Below are 21,502 nucleotides of genomic sequence, written 5' to 3'. Positions count from 1 at the left end.
TACGAAATTCTATGTTTATCTTTTAATTAAGAGAGCCATAAATATTAGAATTTTACAGCTGTAAATAGTATTTTATAGTACTCCTGATCAATAAAATTTGGGGCCAAATTAGGCAGCCTTACAACCAAGCATGACAAACCTGGTGCTTTATTGGAGAAAAATAGATTTAATCCCTAATATTAGCACATCTCTCCTCAACCCATGTGATTTGAGGTACCATTCATATCTGTAGTCAAAGTTTAATAATTATATTAGTGCTTTTAACTTTGTACCAAAAGTATGAGCAATAGAAGGATGTTATAATCAGGAATGTGAGCAATAGCCTGCACAAGTATTATTTCTTGAACTTATTTACTGTACAAAAGTCATTTATAGCCAGTACAACCCATCAAACAAGGAAACACAACAGCACACCATGCAAAGTCAGCAATCGTGACAAACACGCAAAACAAATCGTGAAAAGTCAAATACGGTGAAAACATTCAAAATAAGAAGTTGTGAAAACATGCAGTCAACCAAATGTGATGAGGCTGCCTAAACATAAATGATTAATATTACATAGTTAAAATATCATAAAACATTATATCAACAAGAACATAATACTTCAAACCACTCTCATAGTGCTGAATTCAAGAGCTTGTAAAATTAAAAGAAATTCACTGCCTAGTTCCTCTTTTTTTTTTTTTTTTTACAGTAAATGAAATACTTGTGTGTATCATAAATTTCCACTCATTCATCTGAAACTAGAACAGTACATGCCTTCAAACCATAATACTGAACGTAAAACTGATGATGTTACATTACATTAGCAAAAGTAGCTCAAATTTCAGAAAGGTCGCAAGTTTGAGACCTTGCACATGGTTTGGATCACCTGCTCGGCGGCGGCCCGACAAACTTCCCCCTTCGTGGCTCGAGCGCTGGTGCTCGGAAGGATCTGGACGACCCCGTACAGAGGCAGAGGGAGGCCTGGGATCAGGACTTTGAAGGCGAAGTAGAAGAAGCCGTCGGGGCCAGTGTGATTGTAACGGACTTCGTACTGCGGTGTACCGAGTCCGTTCACCTCGCACATCCTCTGCAGCAGAGAAACAGGGTCGCGGTTCATGGGGGGTTGAGCCATCATCTCATCTCTCACCGGGGCGGTCGGACCCCCCACGGCCCGGAAGAAGGGCAGGCGAGTGGGGTGTGCTGGGACATCATGATGAGAGAGCTGAGGATACAGGTGTGGAGGGCTGAGGGAGGGTTTACTGAGGGGTTTCAGACCAGGTGAGGTGAAGCAGTCATCTTGTTCGGTCTCCTTGATACGCTTGGACTTGGAGAAGGACGTCCAACTGACGGTAATGGAAATGCCGCACTGCTTCTTAAAAGCTGGAATGACATAAGAAATACACAGCCTAAAGATAAATGTTTATTATTTCATGGTAGGGCTGGGCGATAAAACAATAAGGGCGCAGCACAAGATTACTAAGGCAGATGTGTTTACTCACTTATCGGTCTCGATCATGTGATCACTAAAAAGCGATGTCTCTGTGAGTTAAACTAGTTTAAACCAGATAAAACAGCGCTGACATTCTCAACAGCAAATTGCTATGAACGATCCAGTTAGAAGGCTTTTTGATCTACAAATCGCCATCATTTACCATGGATTTACAGTAGTAACACTAACTGCACTATGGTTTTGTGACAGAAATGTGAGATATTGAATTTTATTATATTATTTATGTAGTTATGTATTAAATGCATTGGAGTAACGGAATATAATTTTGTTATTACGCTACAGCATTTGTGCATTTGTATTTATACTAAAAGTGTTTAGGCTACTGTTTTTCATGCAAATGCCATAGAAACCATATAGTTACATTTTACTATAGTATCGGGGTGGTTTTGTGTATGATACTATGGATGACCAATGGTTACATTTTAATAAAACTAGAGTCCTAACTCAAACAGTTAGAATATATAAATGTAATATTATTAATATTACAGCCTGCACTGCAAACTGCTGAAGATGTGTGCCATCAAAGTCAGACAACACAAACCTGTTTCATGATTTGAAACAGTCACTCATTGCACGAAACTAAGAAATACATTTTTCCATTAAGATATTTCTTTTGTTTAGGAAAAAAGACTCAGATTTGTGAAATGTTCAACCGTTTGGCAAGTGTTTGTCATGTTCTTACAATTAAGTTCTTAACTTAAAACCATAGTCTAGTTTCTACAACTTTCACTTGGGAGCGAAAATCTGCCTTTAAACTTGAATGAATTAAAGATTTGATATTTATCGTGATAATTATCTACATCAACTGATATAAAACGTTTGAACCTAACAATTTTTTCGGTCATATCACCCAGCCCTATGGTGACGTAATATGTCTAATATTAAAGGTGACCTATTATGCCCTTTTTCAAAGTCTTGATTTTGTTTTTGGGGTGTACTAGAATAGGTTTTCATGCTTGAATGTTCAACAAACACTAGTTTTCACATATTTGATACTGTTACACTAGATTAAAACTAGATTAAAGTCACATCTCTTCAGCCAGGCATTCATATAATCCTACAGTTCAAACTACAATCCGGCCTCTAGCTCATAAATGCCAGAGGAGAACTGGACCCCGACTGAGCCTGGGTTCTCCCAAGGTTTTTTTTTTCTCCATTAGGTCACCTGATGGAGTTTTAGGACACCATTAGGTCACTTGATGAAGTTTTTCGGTTCCTTGCCACTGTTGCCTTTGGCTTGCTCAGTTGGGGATATTTTATTAAATTTTATCAATCAATAAATTCCTCTTGAAACAAACTTTGTTGTATTATTTTAATTTAATACTGTGAAGCTGCTTTGATACAATCTGTATTGTGAAAAGCGCTATACAAATAAACTTGACTTGACTTGACTTACAACACCTCTCTCTTCCCAGTCTGTCAGTAATGCTCTGTTTAGTTCCTGTACCTCCTTCTGAAAAGCACAATGTGCTCTGATTGGTCAACTGGACCAACGTGTTTTGATTAGTCAATTGCTTTGAGCAGGTTTCGGAAATGTCACGCCCCTTAACATAGCCTCGTGTTTCAACACACTTCTAACGCAACTGAACCAGGCCTCGTCCCCCTTTTTTGCTTATGCCTTGGCCGGGAATTATTTAAATGAGAAACATTGTGTCATGTTTGTTCCCGGAAGAAAACACAAGACTACAATCGAGGCGTTTCAGGGAGTTCAGAAAAAGTGCGCAATGATACTTTCTTTTTTAAAAAGCCAATCATTTCATAATCAAAATATTTCCATATCCCAGACAGCATACCTTCTACAAGCACTTTCTTGGCCATGGACGCCGCGTAGTGGGAGGAGTAGTTCACAAGAGCCACGGCCTCTCTCCCTTTGGGCCCGGCCAACTTCAGCAGGACGTCCTCCACACCATCAGACATCATTTGGAGCATCATCAGCATCTCCGCCCGATTCACGTTAGCCGGAAGATCCCCCAGACGCAGCTGCCGCTTCTCCGTGCTCCTGCGAACCGTCAGACACACCCCCTCCTGCAGAGGGTACTGGTGGAGGGTCATGACGGCGGTGGATGCGGTGAAGGGGTCGCCGTACTTTGCGTAGGCAAAGCCCCGGTTCTGCCCGCTGAAGTTCATCATGAGGCGAAACTCATAAAGAGCACCGACGCTCTGGAAGAGAGGAATCAGGCGGTCCTCGTAGACATCATGTGGGATCTGACTGATGAAAACCTCACACCCCGGGCCGGGAACAGGACCTCGCCAATCTGGAGGAGGAGAAGAAAGGAATATTTTTTTATCTTTTCTGCAAAAACAAAAGTGAATGAAATTACATTTAAGAAGGACTTCATGATTAAAGTTGAAACAAAGTATGAGAGCAGAATGAAACTGAAGACTTAACCGTGGGCAATTTATGCATCAATCAATCAATCCTGTTAAAATTGTCATAATGACAAATGATCAAAATTAATAATCACAATAACCATTATTATTAATAATGATTAAGTCAATATGTAAATGAATAAAGTATAAATAAATATACAATAAGATAAATAAAATACAATAGTCATTACAAATTACAAATGTGATAATTTTATTATTAAGTGACTTACATTTAAGACAATATTGCATGTTTTGGCTCTATTTTGCCAATGAAAATAGTTCCAAACAAAGCAACAGGACTTTTTTTTGAGTCTCTGAGCAACACACAGCAGTGTTTCATTACTGAATAAACAAATCATTTGAATGAATGATTCAATGACTCACTCATTAAGACAGTCAAATGATTCTTTCCTGAATGAATCAGCCGTTTGATTGAATCGGTTGAAACTCAATGACTCGCTCATTAACAGTGACTTGCTGCCACCTACTGGGCGTTTTAATTTCACATTTAAAGTCTTTTCATTTTTAAAATCTTTTCTAATTTCAATTCAGCGTTTTATGTTCAAAACATTATTTATGCATGTATAGCAATTTAAATGCATTAATGTCGACTCTGAGCTGCATTAAACAGACTGTGTAAATACATAAAAATGCCACATGTTTCCTCTGCATTGCAAAGATGAATTTTGTTGTAAATAAATATACTATAATGATTTATACATGTTAAAGACATCTAAAAGGATCAACACGTTAGAATTTAAACTCCAAACCTTTCATCAACCAACTAAATCTAATCTAAAACCTTCCAATCAGCATTAATTGAGTAGCAATGAGGACTTGCAGCCTAATTGATCTCCAGGTGTCCATGTTTCAATGAGATAGAGGCAAAGCACAAAAGAGGCATGGTTCAAACTTTAATCAGATGGCTACAATATATCATTCCTTCTTGACAAGCTATTCTAAACCCAAATGATGAAGATTTATGCTTAAAAACCTCTGAAAAGAGAGGCCAGAAGTAGGCCGTTGTGCCTCTGCGCAATGTTATAAAGGAAAACGAGAGGCTTCTTTAAGTGATGCCATGTGTTACAGCTCTGTCTTCATCCACATGAAGCTTCAAATCTCATGCAATGAGACATAAAAGAGCTTGAAATGCCACAGGTTGTGTTTTAATTGCAATCGGCTGATCTCAGTTCAACTCAAGAGCACTTACCCGGAGGAGGACCACCATATTTCCTCTGCCCGTTGACCTGTGTTAAAGTGATGGAGCTTTTCTGCACCCATTCTTTCAGTGACTTCAGTCTCTGCGGGTTCAAAACCTGCCAGCAATCAAATTAAAGAGGTGATGTAATACTAACATGTTATATCGATGAGCTCACGTGCTCTTTAACGTCAAACAGTGATGATGCCACGCGAATAAACTCCTCTTGCGCAAAGTTTAAAGTTTGGGCAAAAGTATGATGTTTATAAATATCCACAGTAAATAAACTCGCTTACCTGCTGTTGATGCGGTCCCTCCATGTCGCTGACTGTCCACATAAGATGATGACACACCTGTAAATTGGTTGAAAAGTCAAGCAAAGGTCATTAAAATAAACCTCATGACTCCTCTAGAGACACTATTGGACACACTTGAGGAAAGTGGGCGGATTCTCATATTTCAGTCCTTAAACCGAGATGATACTGAGACTTACAAAAACAAGACTTTATATACAGATTGATAAATGTATAATTATTCATGTATGCATTCGTTTCAAGATTTAACACTTTATGTTACTTTTTAGAACGGGTTTACCGTAATTGGACAACTTTAATCCCAGATGTTCCACTCTTCACCAGCAGGTGGCAGCCGCGCACGTGATTATTTAAGTGAACGTCATTCAGCACCCTTGAACACAGTGTTTCTTTTAAAAAAACATGCTTTGATTTAATCTTTTGAGTAATGTGCAAATACAATGATTTATATATTAATTCTATTTTAATTATTCAGTGTACAAAACAGCAGGACATATGCAGCTCATCCTGTGTTTTTATTCAAGTGAAAAAATGAAGAAATAAATGTTTTATTAGGTGTCCTGCTGGGCTGAGTTTGTCACAGGTCATGACCCCTGCACCATAAAACTGTCTACTGAGAAAAACAGCAGTGGTTTGTTTTGTTGTTCTTGGACATTCCATGTGTTATGTTATAGTTCATTTTTAAAATTGGAATAAAACCCAGTATAACTATTTATTACTCACAAAATAAATAATTTGTTTTCTTTATGATAACTGGATGAAACTCACCGAATTAAACCTACAAGGTGGTGAGTTCATATCTTTTATGCCCTAAATGATTGAAATTAGCTTTGTAGATAAATATAGCATAGATAGATAGATAGATAGATAGATACTTCAGATATCAAATACGCTGATTTGCTGCTCTAGAAACATTTCTTATTATACTGTTACATTTTGTTCATAATGACAACAATATACCATACTTCCATTTGAAATGTATCGTTGCATATATATATATATATATATCTTTTTCCACACTTCATTTTAAGCTGTCAAGTGTGAATAAATAACCTCAAGATATTTTTTTAAACATTTTTTTATTTTATTATTACGTGCTAAAAAACCTGTCTTTAGACTCATCCTAAAAATGCACATTACCATGACACCTTGTTTTTGAATATTCATGTCTAATTTAAATTTTTTTTTTTTTAATGATGGCAAATGACTTAAAGAGTTTCAGCTCTGGCCAAGTTACAATAAAATGTAGGTCTGGAGCATAAATGGCATGAAAATGATCAAAGACGGTATTTTACGAAGCGGCTTTTGAATTAACGGCACCTTAGCGAATGCATGATGTGCAGGTACACAGTTTGTCAGTGTAAAGTGATGCTGTGGCAGATGAAAGGCAGAAGCTTGGCTTAGTTCTCAGTGTGGCCTGCAGCTCTGACTTTTTAGCAGGAGAAAATCCCTCCGTTGCCTTACAGCCTTTTAATTCTCAGAAAAGAAAAACAGACAGAACAGACAAGTGGCATTTCCTTTTCTCACTCCCGTCTGCACCTTGCATCCTTTGCATCTTTCAATTTTCCTGGCGGTGAGATGTGCGATACGTCTTTTTACCGTACTGCAATTAAAGTTTGTTTGTGTGGAAATCAACACATCAACACTTCCTAATGTAGCGAAGGTCATATAGCCGCCTCACATTGTCACACGTACCGCAGTCACCAGGATAATAATATTAAACAGTTCATTTGATTTACAGTCTGTGCATATCATTTTCACAAATTGGACTTGTGGAAAATGTGCCCTGCTAGTTAGGTCACCTGTGGATTGATGATTTTATCCAGCATCAGGTTTGAAGGTGATAACAAAGAATCATATAAGGAGTTTTATGACTAGCATAATTAAGTTGTATTAAGATCTTACTGTGTTTCTTGTTTATACAGTGTTGTGTCTGCCTTTGGCTAATTAATTTATAACCTTTTATATCTAAACATTGAAATCAGGCCTATCTGACTGATGTTATCCGGTTGCTATGCAATGTGTGCTTCATAGCGACAGCAGTTCCATAGCCGTGGGGTCGTCACGCACATCTGTGAGTCTGTCCTGAAATGCGCACACACACACACACACACACACACACACACACACACACACACACACACACACACACACACACACACACACACACACACACACACACACACACACACACACACACACACACACACACACACACACACACACACACACACACACACACACACACACCCCACCCGCCCCGCCTCATGAAGAGGCTGATCCTGCCCCTCTGCCTCCTCGAGGCTCACCGAGGGACACACAATCTGTCCAATGTCAAAACTCATATCCTCAGTCCTGTCACTCACCCTGTAAAAACTCGCACTAACTTTCAGAGCGTTGCAATGAACTTTAATCTTTTGGCATTTAGGAGGAGTGCTATATATATACACTTTATGCCCTAAATGTTTGAAACTAGCTTTGTAGACAAATATATACTGTAGGATGGATGGCTGGGTGGATGGGTGGATGGATGGATGGATGGGTGAATGGATGGATGGATGGATGGATGGATGGGTGGATGGGTGGATGGATGGATGGATGGATGGATGGATGGGTGGATGGGTGAATGGATGGATGGATGGATGGATGGATGGATGGATGGATGGATGGATGGATGGGTGAATGGATGGGTGGATGGATGGATGGATGGGTGGGTGGATGGATGGATGGATGGATGGATGGATGGATGGGTGAATGGATGAATGGATGGATGGATGGGTGGATGGGTGAATGGATGGGTGGATGGGTGGATGGATGGATGGATGGGTGGGTGAATGGATGGATGGATGGATGGATGGATGGGTGGATGGATGGATGGGTGAATGGATGAATGGATGAATGGATGGATGGATGGGTGGATGGGTGAATGGATGGATGGGTGGGTGGATGGGTGAATGGATGGATGGGTGGATGGATGGGTGGATGGATGGATGGATGGGTGGATGGATGGGTGGATGGATGGATGGATGGGTGGATGGGTGAATCTGCATTTATCTGCACATAACACTGTAAAAGTCTTTACTGTCACTTTTGATCCATTTAATGCATTCTTGCTGATTTTTTTTTTTTTACATTTTACTAAAACAATGAAATTCTATTATTAAAATACGTATTCATAAATAGTGGAAAACAATAATAAGTAGGTGTGACTTCTTTTAAATGGCAGAGTTGGACACACACACACACACACACACACACACACACACACACACACACACACACACACACACACACACACACACACACACACACACACACACACACACACACACACACACACACACACACACACACACACACACACTGGTTCATTTGAATTGACACTAGAGGGTTAACAGTTATCAGTTGATAATCTCTAAATGTTTGAATATCAGCCTGGATGATATATTTTGCAAAATGTTACAAAAAAATTCATATCTCAGCAGATTCATGTTTATTCTTAATTTGTTCTTTTGACTAGCTATTTATTCATTCATTTATTCAGGAGGTAATAAAGCAACCTCCATCTTAAGTGCAGGAAGAACTATCATTTCTTAAAAGCCTATCAGCGCCACAATAAATAGTAAACAGAAACTGTTTTAGAGAGAGGAACAGCTTGCTCATGGCTGAGAGGCTCCCTGATGTTTTAACCTGGGGAAATAGTGAATGACGTTTCTGTGAGTTCCTCCCTCTGGCTGCACTAAAACCTGAATCTCAGAAACTACTGCACATGTACTTAAAGGTAATCATCACTATTATTATTGCTCATACCAAAGTTTAGGAGTTTCAGCAGTTTGTGGTTACTGTGTAACTCATTCAGCAACACTCTTAAAAATAGTTTAACATCCATGGCACCTTTCCACTGCAAAAAATAATAATAGTGCATTATAGTGCATTTTTAGATTATTAAAATGTTCTTGCACTAAGAAAATAATGGTTCTTTTTAGAACCGGTTCTTTGGGGAACCCAAAAATGGTTTGTCTATGGCATTACTGCGAAAATCCCCTTTTAGAACTTTTGTTTTTAGTGGAAAAAGGTTCTTCAAATTATTTAAATATTATTTGCACAAAAAAAAAAAAAAAGAACTGTTTAAGAACTTTTCGCCAAAGGGTTCTCTGGGTAACCCCAAAATGGCTCTTCTATGGCATACCTTTATTTTTAAGAGTGTACAGACATGGATGACACCTCAAATCTATAAGATTTACAGGCAGAAAAATATTACATAGAAAGAGGAACCAAAGCCTCTGATTAAGTCTGAAATGACATGTCTAATTTATGAGCTCACCAACTTTAGCTTTGTGATGCGTGTTTGTTTTTTTCATGTGCATGTGTGTTTCAGTTGGACTCGTACCTGCTGAGCACATGAAACGCGTTTTGTGATTTTTTTTTGTGTGCCACATGCTCTTATTTGCTGGATGATTGCATGTGCAGTGGTGAGTGAGTGTGTGTGTGTGTGTGTGTAAGTGAAACATATGAACACTAGCAATCAAGGTGAACAGACGCTGATAATTCAGGTTGCTGATAAAACGTGTCGATGGTCCTTTGTGGGACTTTCATTACTGTAGCGGAGTCGTGCGTCTGTGTTTTCTGAAGCGTGCTGGTCAATATTAGTACTAGAGTCTATCTCAAAGGGACATGTTTGTTCTCCCTCCACCCCACCCTCCTCCTTTTCTCTGCCATCTCTCTTTCTCTCTCGCTCTGTTGTGATGGGTCTGATGCTGACAACGAAGACAAAGCCTATCTACAGGAAGTTGAGGTGAATGTCAGCAAGGACAAGGCCATGATAGTGGACTTTACAACACTTTACAATAAGGTCCCATTTAAAACATTAGGTAACGAATTATACATTTACTACCCTGGAAATCAAGAGTTCTCGCGAGAGCACAAATTGAATTTGCTCAGCGAGTTATTTGGGTCTGGATTTCCAGGCTAAACTAATACAGGATTATCCAAAATTTTTGTGTCAGTCGAAGCCCTTAGACGTAAAATAATTACTTGAAGTACCCTCTGAGATTTTAAGTTAATAGTTCAATAATTTAACGGCACATTCGGATTGATTTTGTAGTTGGACTTTAAAGTGGACTCAAACCTCTTTTTACTTTTGATAGTGTCCACATTCAAACTGGTATTTTAGAAACACAATCAAATTGAATATTATTATTATTATTACCTTTCATTACAAAATCAAAGACAAATATATTACTGCAATTCATTTCACTACAGGTTGCAATACTAATATTTACGTCTTAAATTCTTCACTTTCAAATGTTCAAAGTCTCAAGCTTTCAACATTTCAAATCCTCAAGCTTTTATGTTGGTGAAAATGCTGCTGAAATGCTGTAAACTTCTAAGACCTTTCCAGTGCTGAATGTAGTGTATAAATATGCATAAATGTTTGTTGAGGAGAGGTGTGCTATTAGTTTAAGTTATCAGACTTGCAATTTTTCCCTGGCAGATGATTAAACAGGCTCTGGCCCGTGTGCAGGACATCTCAGCATGATTATACTGTACGGCAAGAAAAATCTCGAAGGATTTCAGTTTCCACACTGCTGTGGTCAGATAAAACGCCGTCAGGGGTCAGGGCCAGATCCTTCATCAGTGGCCCGCAACCACACATATCAATAACTGCATGCATAACTAACAAACATTTACACAACTCGGCAAACCTTCATATTTGATCTGCTTGTTTTTGCCTATTTGCCCCCTAGATCACAAACAGAAAATACTAATTAAATGTTCTGTGCCAGATGCATACTGTAAGAGTCATTCTATGACACAGCAGCCTGATTTTTAAAGTAAATTTATTTTGTAAACCTTCTTTCAGACAATTAATGTGTTTAAGTGCTAAGAAATTGCATTATGTCATCTCAAGCTGAATTAATACAAATTAATATGGGTTATTCTGAATAAGTGATGGGATGAAATATTTCTAACTAAAAATTTCCGGGTTATGGGGTTTTCTCATTAGCATTAAGATTCAATAATTATCTATAAATAGTAAAAAAAAAAATTTAACAAACTGTTTTTCTGTCTATTTTATGTGATGGGGTGGATATGTTACGCTTCACCTGCATGCCAGGCATGACAAAAATAAAAATAAGTATGAATCCTAAATGAGAGAAGAACCTGACAACTTTTGAACATGAAGACTCCAGTTATGTCACTTTCTATTCATTGTGTCATTTATAATGATAGCTCACAATTATTTTGAAGTAAATAAGTTTTGTGATTGGGGGAGAATAAAAATGTGCAGATATAGATTATAGATTAATAGATTATAGATTAATACATATTTGGTCATGCTGTTCTTTTGTTAATTTTGTGGGTTCTTTTTTTCCTTTATATATTTAAAATAGAATAAAAATATTGTGAAAATCATCACACACATAGATGGATGGATGGATGGATGGATGGATAGATAGATAGATTTAGCACACTTCATCAAATGTTGTATTGTGTTTACAGAATGACTCATACAGTCTATGACAAATAAAACTTTGAATTTGTAGTTGTCTCTTGCCAAATGTTTATTAACACGGTTCGTGCATGCTTTCATTTTATCTATTTTAGGTCTATAATTTACCGCCAGTCATAAAAAAGTCTATCAAACCAGTGTGCAAGAGAGATACAAAAAATACTGTAAGCATTTTTAAACATGTTAAACTGCATCAAACATTGCTGAATTCTTCCTGCTGACAAGTTCTGTGAGTAGGCCTAGTCGTTTAGCAATTAATAATAGGCTATGAAATAATTACATGAACTAAAGCAATAGTGCTTAAACTACTTAAGAAGCATGACTATGATTGTGTGTGTGTTTGTGAAGCACAGAGGCATCAAGCTGTTCTATCTCTGAGAGGGAGACATTCAAACGGGCCGTAAACTAAACACATCTGCCAACTTCCTCTTTTGGCCTCAGGTTATCAAAGCCCTGCAAAGCCAGTGATGTATAAAAAATCAGTTAGGAGATTTTCTCCACCTTCTCTTCATAACCTTGGAGATGTGAAAATATTTTATTCAGTGGATTTAGTCGTTTTAATGTGCCGTGTATATCCCCGCTGCTCGAGCTAGGCTACGCGTGCGCGCTTATGTATATGTGTAGTGCTAGTTTGCATGTCAAAAATAGATTGCGAGAGATGAGAATAATGTTTATAATTGCAAAGGCCTTTGTGTTTATCTGTGTGTGCGTGTGTGTGTTTAACATGGAGAACTGGTGTAGTGTGAATTGCAGTAATTGCCTTGTTTGTTTTGTTTTTGGCTGGTTCTGTGAGCTGGTAAGCCACTGCTTCACTGCCTCTGATTGTTTGTCATTTGCCATTTCAAGTGGAACTAACAAGCGTACAAACCAAGTGGGATCGAGAAAGTGTGTGTGTGACGTGTGTGTAATACTCTGAAGAAAATATATTGTCTCTTTTTTCTCTTCTCTCATCAAGCAAAATATTTCTTCCACCAACGGACATTTTAATTTGTTACAACGTCCACATCTCTGTCATGTATTGTACACAGAGCTGGATGATTATATGCCGAGCATAAGTGTGCGTGCGTGCGTGCGCGCGCTGGACTTCGCTTTAGTGTGACACCTGAGTCACTGGAAGTACATTATCGCTAATGTCCACTTCTGTGAAGTGACCTCATAAATGACCGCTCGGCTACACTGGCAGTGAGATAAGAGTCTGATAGTGGAGTGCCACTGAAAAGGTCACAGCCATCGTAAAGCAATGATGAGCTGAGCGAGGGATGAGTGGAGAGGAGAAACAGAGAACAAGAGAGAAAAGGCGAATGGAAAATCTTTGAGTTGATCGAGGAAAGAAAACCAGTGTGGAACTGTGGGAGGTAAAACAAATATGTTTACAATGTAACCGCATACCAATGGCCCGGTAACCACCCAAAACATTCCAGTCATAATAGTGTGGCTTTTACAGTAGCGAACTTCATCGAAATTTTTGCGATTTAGTGAGACCAAACGCTTTATTGCTGTTGTCTGATTAGAAAATTAAACGGACACGCTCACCTAAATGGTCCTCTTAGCGTTGGAAGGTCAGATTATTTCATGTGAATCGATTCATCCTAATTGATTCGCTCTCTTAAATGTAGCATTGGAAAGTCCGATTCATTCTAATGAATCGGTTCGTTCTAAATGCTCCTCTTTCACATGTAGATTCATTCTAATGAATCGGTTTGTCCTATCTCATAATTTACGTTGGAAAGTCTGATTCATTCCAGTGAATCGGTTCGTCCTAATTGGTCCTCTCTCATTTGTTTATGGAAAGTCTGAATCCTTCTAATGAACGGACGGTTCATGTAGGCCTAAATGAAATAACTAATTCGATTCCCTGCAGTGTAGGCCTATATTTTCAACTCAGTTATAAAATTTAAATAAAAAGAGTGTTTTTATAGTAGCCTAGGCTATTTATTATACATTTAGGTCTACTTATAAAATTTGATGCTGTAGTCCTAATTGTAATTGTTCATTTAAAACTCCAGGTAGCTATAGCCTACATTAAAGGCTATCAAGTAGCTTCGCCAACACTGTAACACTGTGGTGGTGAGTTTTGCACATCAGTCAAGCACCACTCACATCTTTGAAAAGGGTTGATAAAACGGCATCTTACATTTGAAAAGAGGACAGAAAGAGTGGCCAGATTGCTTGAAAATGCAGAGGACAAAAGAATAAGTGAAGTGTGGCTCTCCGGCCCCTAAAAGTCCAACCAGATGGAAGCACTCAAAGTGACGACTCAAGAACTGTGACATCATCAGGGCAGTGGCTCTGTATGGCATTTACTCTGATTAGTTAAATGGTCATGATTGTCTGCCCAGCAAGACTCAGACACACACACACACACACACACACACACACACAGATGACCATGCAGGCTGTTGCACTGCGGTAATCAGCCGAATGTGTATCTACATAAGCCTCCTGATTATAGCTCCAGTTGTTGGAGTCAGACCACTTGGACAAATCAAATTCTCATTAAAGTTTAATTCGCAATTCCTGAAATTGGAACAAATGTACAGCCTTGGCATCTCTGTGTTGTCCTGCCAACTAAACTTCAAAATCTAAAGTTCAGTGTTGTGTTCATAGTATCCACGGTCTGGACAGTTCAACACCCTTATGGGATTTTTCAATATGGAGTTTTGTAAACAAACTGAAACAGAACACCCTGTGAACTCTCCCGATGAAGTCTCGCCTGTTCCCATATTTCTGTATTGCTTCACCGTTAAATATTGTTTTGTGAGTGATCTTTAAAATCCCCAAAATCCCAATTGACTGGGTTTATTCAAGTCACACATATTTTTTAACATAATTAAATTAATCCAAATACATTAGGTTATCACAAACATTTTTATAAAATATCCTCTTACACCCAAAACAGTGGTTTACACAGAATTTTCGCAAATATGCTAATATAATAAACTTTCTTAATCTCAAAGGAACCATACAGCCAAAAATGGTTCTTGATCCTTTGATAAATCTATGAAATCTAAGAACCATTCAGTAATTGGGTCTTAAAAGGATCGTTTTAAAAGCTTTATTTTTAAGAGTGCACAGTTTGACTGACCAGTCTACTTTACTTTTTTAATCGCCGCAACATTTCACTATTGCTGAAAGAATCACTTGCAAACTTAAATGCTTGCAGCGCAGGCTGATTTTCTGTAGCCTATAGGAGCACCGACCCAGCTCTCCAGAAGGCTGGTCAGGGATTTTGCATGGATGCGCCTGAGAATGCCCGAGCCAATCACTGCGAGGCAGATGCATGTAAAATTCGCCGCTGAGTTTGAGGACTGGATTGAGCACATTGTGCTGTGGGACAGCAGGAATCAAGCATCTGGGGTCGCGCTCACATATAATAAACTGATGCGCACTAACGCTCACACTGGCTCATCTGACGCGCGCCTTTGGTTACGCGTCTATCATGGTGGTACTCGCTTAAATCGGGGATTATTTTAGAAAGACTCCGATCGTGAGTAAAACGGACATCTACTGCTAGTGCATTTGACAGTTTGTAATTTTTGCCTCGTTTGTTGTATGAAATCATTGGTCTGCTCTTCGGACTTCCTTTTACGCATTAGAAAGCCTGTGATATCGCACAAGTTTGTAGTTGGAATTGATTTTCGGACACGTCGTTTTGGAGATTTCTATCAGTCGGACGGTGGTCCTTTTGTATGGATGTAGTGGGTCGGACTGAGTCGGACCGATCCGGGGGTTCCAGACGCGCTTCCCCGAGATTCCCCAGCAGCATCACCGTCCAGCAGCAGGCGACATGATCCTTCTGGGAATACTTCTAAATCTGTTCTTCATTAAGGGTAAGACTCTTAGAAACAGCCTCCATGACTTATTTCAGGGTCACACTTATATGACCACGTTTATGCAGTATATTTACATAAAGTATTTGCATTACATATTTACATAAGTAGCCTAAGTACAGAGTTAATGAACAACGTGCATGCCATTATTTTGTAGAGCTGCCTGCAAATACACTTTGTTAGAATAACTGTGATAAATTATATTTACATATAACGTAAAGTGATAGATATATAGATAGATAGATAGACAAATAGATACATAGATAGACGTTCATCAATACATACATAGAGGTTTTTTTATGAATGGCTCTTTATTTTAAGAAGGCAGACTAAATGGGACTGTTACTATAATACAACCTTGGTATTGTAAATTTTCTAAGAAAAAAAAAGCTAGATGGATGGATAGATGTGTACTTTATTGATCCTGCGTGTGGGGAAATTGGGGCTCATTGACAGCCAGACACAGACTGTACAAAGCATACTACAATTCTTATATATAAAAATAAAAAAAAGATACAGAACAATAGACCAAATTAGAAGAATACGCATTATAGATATCATAGACAAAAGTGCATCTTACACAATAAATTCTACCAGCTGGACACACTATGCTGTGGATCATTGCATGTATATTGGACAGAGATTCACATTGTGCATGCATTATATTGTTCATGCAACATAGTTTTGCATCAAGAACATTTGTAAAAGCCAGAACAGCAGTGATTAAATTACAATTGCATGGAACTGATTGCACAGGTGTGTTTTAGGGTGACCGCTGTGCCATGTGCTTGTGCTGAAACAATAGAAAGGGCTTGATTTTCTAGAGTGCTGTACGCTGAGCAGAACAGATGTGTCTGTCACTCCCTACACATATTTGTGTACTTGCTTATTGTGTTTAACAAACACTGTACACTCTTAAGTAAGAATATCCCAAATATAAACAGATCTCTAGATGTGGCTTGTAACAATAGCAGAACCCTTTATGTTGTAAAACCAACATAAAGAGCTTAAAAGAGTTTAACTTTTAATATCATTTAACTTTTAATATCATATCATTATCAATATGAAATGGCGTTCAAGAAACACTCTTATTATAATGTAGCAGGCATTTTGGTAATACTTTAACAATTTATCATAGAATATCATGCTTTTTTTCTTCTTTGTTTTAGAGTTATATTTCAATCAGAAATAGAGCGTTTAATAGCCAAACAGGTTTTTATTTCAATTAGATGTATTTTAGCAGCCTTGTGTTTAGTTTCTTACACCTTTCAATCACACCGGCATAATAGTTTGAATATCTCAAACATTTCAGGAGCTCAATAATCTGTACAGATCAGGACTAAAAATATAATTCTGTCAACAAATCTGAGACATCTGTCACAGTCAATATTATCCTAATTATGTGATGGCAAGAACACACACACACATACAAACAGAGACAGATTAGGCTGGTAAAGGGCAGCTCCATGGAGTTCCCGTAGCACAGCAACCAGCATTTGAGGGATCTGACTTTCTTTCCCCACCTGGGACGACACGGCGCAATATTGCAATTGTCTAGTGCAAGTGCTTTGTAGCCCAAGTGGCATTCATCATCATGAGTGGTGTTTGTCGCACCCTGGTGCCATGAGAACACGCTGTAATGCGCGCGCTGATCGACAGGTTTATTTATTAGCTGTGTTAATGATTGCAGATTTGATGTGCTCGCTCGTGCTGTGTGTATCCCTGGGGGTCGGGTCGTATATCAACCGCATGAAACGCATAGGGACCCCCTGATGGAGATCAAGTGGCAAAAAGACTTCATTTCCACAGTGTATTTGCATAAAGACTTGGCTGCTTGAATATGTTTTTAAGAGGCGACCTGAGGTGGAAAAATGTGTGCAAACATACAAAATCTCAGATGGACTCGTAGTTCTCAAAAGCAGAAGTCGTCATTATTGGGTGAATTTCTAAATTGGTGAATTGAAAATACAGCATTTTTTGAGTTCTTTAGCTCCAATAAATCTCCAGAGCTTGATTATGGTGGTCAGAGCACTCTAAAGTTCCATGAAGAACCTTTGACATCATTGGAACCTTTCCATTCCACAAAAGGTTCTATAAAGTGCAAAAAGATTCTTTAGATTTTTAAATGGTTCTTTTAAGAACCGCTCAGTAAAAGGTTCTTTGGGGAACCAAAAATGGTTATTCTAGGGCATCAATGTGAAAGCCCCCCTTTTTGAACTTTTGAGTAAAATGTCAAATTGGATATCACTCCTCCATCCGTTTTTATTAGAATTTAATGCCAAGGTAATAAAACACAGTCTTATAAATGTACCTTTTTTTGAAAATGAAAATATAAAAAGCTTTACAATGATAATAACTGCGGAGACATCACATTGAAAAGGGTGCACTGAAGGCCTTTCGGCAGATACGCGCATGTGCCAATGCGTGCCAGCCGTGTGCCCAGGTGTGTTTGGGAAAAGGTACGCGTGCGCAACTCTGGACTTTGGCAGCTTCGACTCATTTGCCAGCGACAGCTGCTGACAGGTCTGGGAAAAACATGCCTGGCATAATGCTTTCGTCTCATATACTTGCTTTTACCCAAATTAGGTTTTTTGGTGTTGTTGTGAAAAGCAAAAGCTGCACAAGTTAAGAAATGTTTTGGGATGCTTAACACACACAAGTGAACAGGGCTTTGTCAGCGCATATACTAATTGCATTGAGAAAAATATGCCATAATGCACTCAGATGCATCCCAACCAAGGACATACCCAGGGACAGTCTAATTACACGGCCATTTTTAGCAAATCAAAGGGGAATCGTATAGAACACTGCTTAAATAAACCGCACAGGGCCGGTTAACAAAAAGGTAATCTTCCCTCCGGGCATGTTTTCTTCACATATGAGGGGACTTTTAGGGTCTTTTCAGGGTCGCGTGTGTGTTTTGTTGATAACCAGGATTTGGAAAGGCAAACACAGTGACGGCAGATGGTGTTGGACTCTCTCGCCTCGACTGTAAGATTCAAGCCAAGCGACAGAATCAGAGTGAGCGTGTGTGAGCGCGTGTGTGCGTGAGCTCCACTCGCACACGGCTTTTATGATGATGTTGTAGCCAATTTTCATTAAAGGAGCTGAGCGCTGTGATTTAGCATCGAGGACCGTCTCAGCATCACGTCCCTGCTGTGAACTCCTTCCTCCCGGGGCTCTCGGATTGTCTTCCGTTTCTCCTCAGTGTCAATCAGACGGGCCCATCCGACCCGGTTCTTTAAATACCACCGTCATGCTTTGATGTGACGTGTCACCAATAGTGAATAGATACGGAGCTCTGACCCACATTTGACAAAAACCCTCAATGCAGCAAATAACAGAGCTTGCTGGAAGTCTATATAGCAAATACGAGTGTATTTACTGTCAGAAAAATACTTAAATATAGCATTAATGGCTTCTTTTTATTCCTTTTCATGTCATTCTTGAGATGTGAGTGCTGAAGCGCACTCATTCACTGTTTTAAATGGATACCAGGGTTTTGTTTGTGTATGTTTTTGTTGAGTAATTTGTCTAAATTGTTGGTTTGGGCCCTGAGATGTGGCATGCAGTAATTTAGCTGATGGATTCTTCAGATTTGTGTGGATCGACAGAACAGACGTTTTCTTGATATGTATCTTGATATAGTGGTGCTGGGTTTACCACAGAGGTTCAGACCACTGTACGCATTGATTAGTTAATCACGTTAGACTTGCGTGTATCGACAGCTGGAGCCGGTTTGCTGTCACCGACCATAAATACGGTCACACAAGGATAGATTTACAGTATGCGCTCACACTGTCTTTCTCTATTTCACTCACCTCTTTATTTCTTTTACTCCCCTGTACAGCTGAGCTTCACTGCAGAAACTGCGTCTGTCGTTCCCTCTCAGTGTGTGCAGGAGACTTAAAGCCTCAAGGTGTGTGTGTGCATCACTGTCACTTGTTAAATGTGATTTTAGTGCGCGTTGCACACACACACACATATCTCGTAATACCCGGCCAGCATGTGTTTGATTGCCATCAGCCTCCATACTGAGATGGTTTCCTATTGTGTGAGGCGTCTGCTGTCTGTCACTCTGTTTACTTACTTTCTTTCTGTTTCTTTCTTGCTCATCACTCACTTTTCGACTCCTCTGTGCACTCTTCGTTCTCTGAATCGCTCATTGTTCTCTAAAAAGGAAAAGACACAAAAATGTGATATTTCAGATATTTTTATGTATTGATTTTTAATTCCTTCAATACAATTTAGAATTATACAATACAACTTTAAATCAAAGTAATTATACGATTGTTTGCATTAATTTAATTAATTGCATTATGAATTTAGCTGAGAACAGCCCCCAAATGGAGATAATTTAAAGACACACAAGTAAAAATGGAATAGACAGAAAATCAATATATTGTTTGCTATATTTTCATATCATTGATCATGATATGTCTCTCACTGGTCTACAGTCAACAACAATACATTTAGCAGACTTTGGGGCATTTCACCAAGGATGCTTTTTAGATTTTTTAATTGTTTGCATATGCTGTTGCATTGTGTCTCGCTGTTTTTCAGCATCTAATGCCATGAGCATGTCTTAAACTTTTACATTCTATTCTATTTCATTGTAGTTCCGTCTATCTGTAGTAGCAGCTGGTGCTGTGCTGTCTGCGGACACACATTAAATATTTTGATGGTACAGAAATGGTACAGAAATTCTCTATTATGATTCATTTTATAAAAAAAAAATTATAATAAAAAATATATATTCAGTATATTAAAAGTGGATTATTTATTAATTCAAACATAAATAAATTATTTAATATTATTACATCTAAAATTAACCACAAAAATTAATAAAGTCCCCATGAAATCAAAATACATTTTTTGGAACTTTTTTTGATAAACCTTATGGTTATCTATAAGCTAGTGTGCTCCAAAACAATGACACAAAAATTTAGCATTTAGAAGATATACGTTTTTAAAACTCTCTTTTTAAAAGTCTCTTACTTCCGCAAATATGGATCAATGATTTTGATGACATCACATTACGTCCCGCCCTCTGCATTATAATATAGAGGCTGAAGCTGCGGCTAAAATCGGTCACTTGTTCATACAATTACTCTTTTCTACATGGTGAATGGCACATATTGCACTATATAGGGGATATGGAATGATTCAGACAGTGTATTATGCTTCAATTGGGGCGAATGAAGTCTGGTTTCACGTCACGCGAACTGCCGTCCGCAGTGCGCACTGTCTGCTCAGGTCCAGAGACACGATAGCACAGAGCGGATCATAAGCGCAAGTCGGCGCAGACCATAAAACGTATCGGACCCATTTGAATTCTACACAGAATTCTATTTTTCAAACTACACATCCTAAGCATGATTACGTTCACTGTTTTGCTTTAGTAACAGTTTAATATTAAATCTAAAGGGGGAATCTATTTAGACTGTCCTAGGCTGTCCTAAGCTGTCAAATGCGGCTTTACCAAGCTCAACAGCTCTGGCTGAGCTGTGATATAAACAAAATGCTATTGGCTATTTTAAAAAAAGGGGAGGAGCTGCTCTATGTCCCACCCTGTCTTCCTGTCTCAGATTACGTCAACACATTGAATAACGCTGTGCGTTTCAAGGCACTTCAGTGGGCCTTTTTTTAGTCACTGAGAATTTGTACATTTTCATTTTCATGATGTTAAAATACTTTCTCAAATCCAATCTTAATAGGCAGTGTAAAGACATTCAGTGGTTGACTGAAAACTGTAACACAACATAGCAGCATTGACTCACC

The 21,502-nt window shown here is 38.6% G+C and overlaps 2 protein-coding genes across 2 annotated transcripts in view; one reads left to right on the top strand and one right to left on the bottom strand.

The window, feature by feature from the left end:
- Positions 1 to 66: 66 nt before the first annotated feature.
- On the bottom strand, positions 67 to 13,453 carry dnd1 (DND microRNA-mediated repression inhibitor 1). The gene is made up of 5 exons (XM_082177095.1): positions 13,425 to 13,453; positions 5,360 to 5,416; positions 5,076 to 5,181; positions 3,289 to 3,750; positions 67 to 1,365 (listed from the first exon to the last, which is right to left on the bottom strand). The coding sequence occupies exons 2-5, from the start codon at positions 5,399 to 5,401 to the stop codon at positions 827 to 829; spliced, it is 1,149 nt and encodes a 382-aa protein (XP_082033221.1). The 5' UTR covers positions 5,402 to 5,416; positions 13,425 to 13,453; the 3' UTR covers positions 67 to 826.
- Positions 13,454 to 15,122: 1,669 nt separating this feature from the next.
- gfra3 (GDNF family receptor alpha 3) overlaps positions 15,123 to 21,502 on the top strand; it is a 28,474-nt gene continuing 22,094 nt past the window's right edge. Inside the window, exon 1 of the mRNA XM_082177049.1 lies at positions 15,123 to 15,721. Within this exon, the coding sequence (XP_082033175.1) occupies positions 15,679 to 15,721 (43 nt within the window). The 5' untranslated portion in view covers positions 15,123 to 15,678. The remainder of the gene's footprint in view (positions 15,722 to 21,502) is intronic.

This window comes from Leuciscus leuciscus (genome assembly GCF_965113295.1).
Source record: "Leuciscus leuciscus genome assembly, chromosome: 8".
NCBI classification, from domain to species: Eukaryota; Metazoa; Chordata; class Actinopteri; order Cypriniformes; family Leuciscidae; genus Leuciscus; species Leuciscus leuciscus.
Note: the sequence above shows the minus strand (reverse complement) of the source record. Positions and strands in the feature narration are given on the sequence as shown.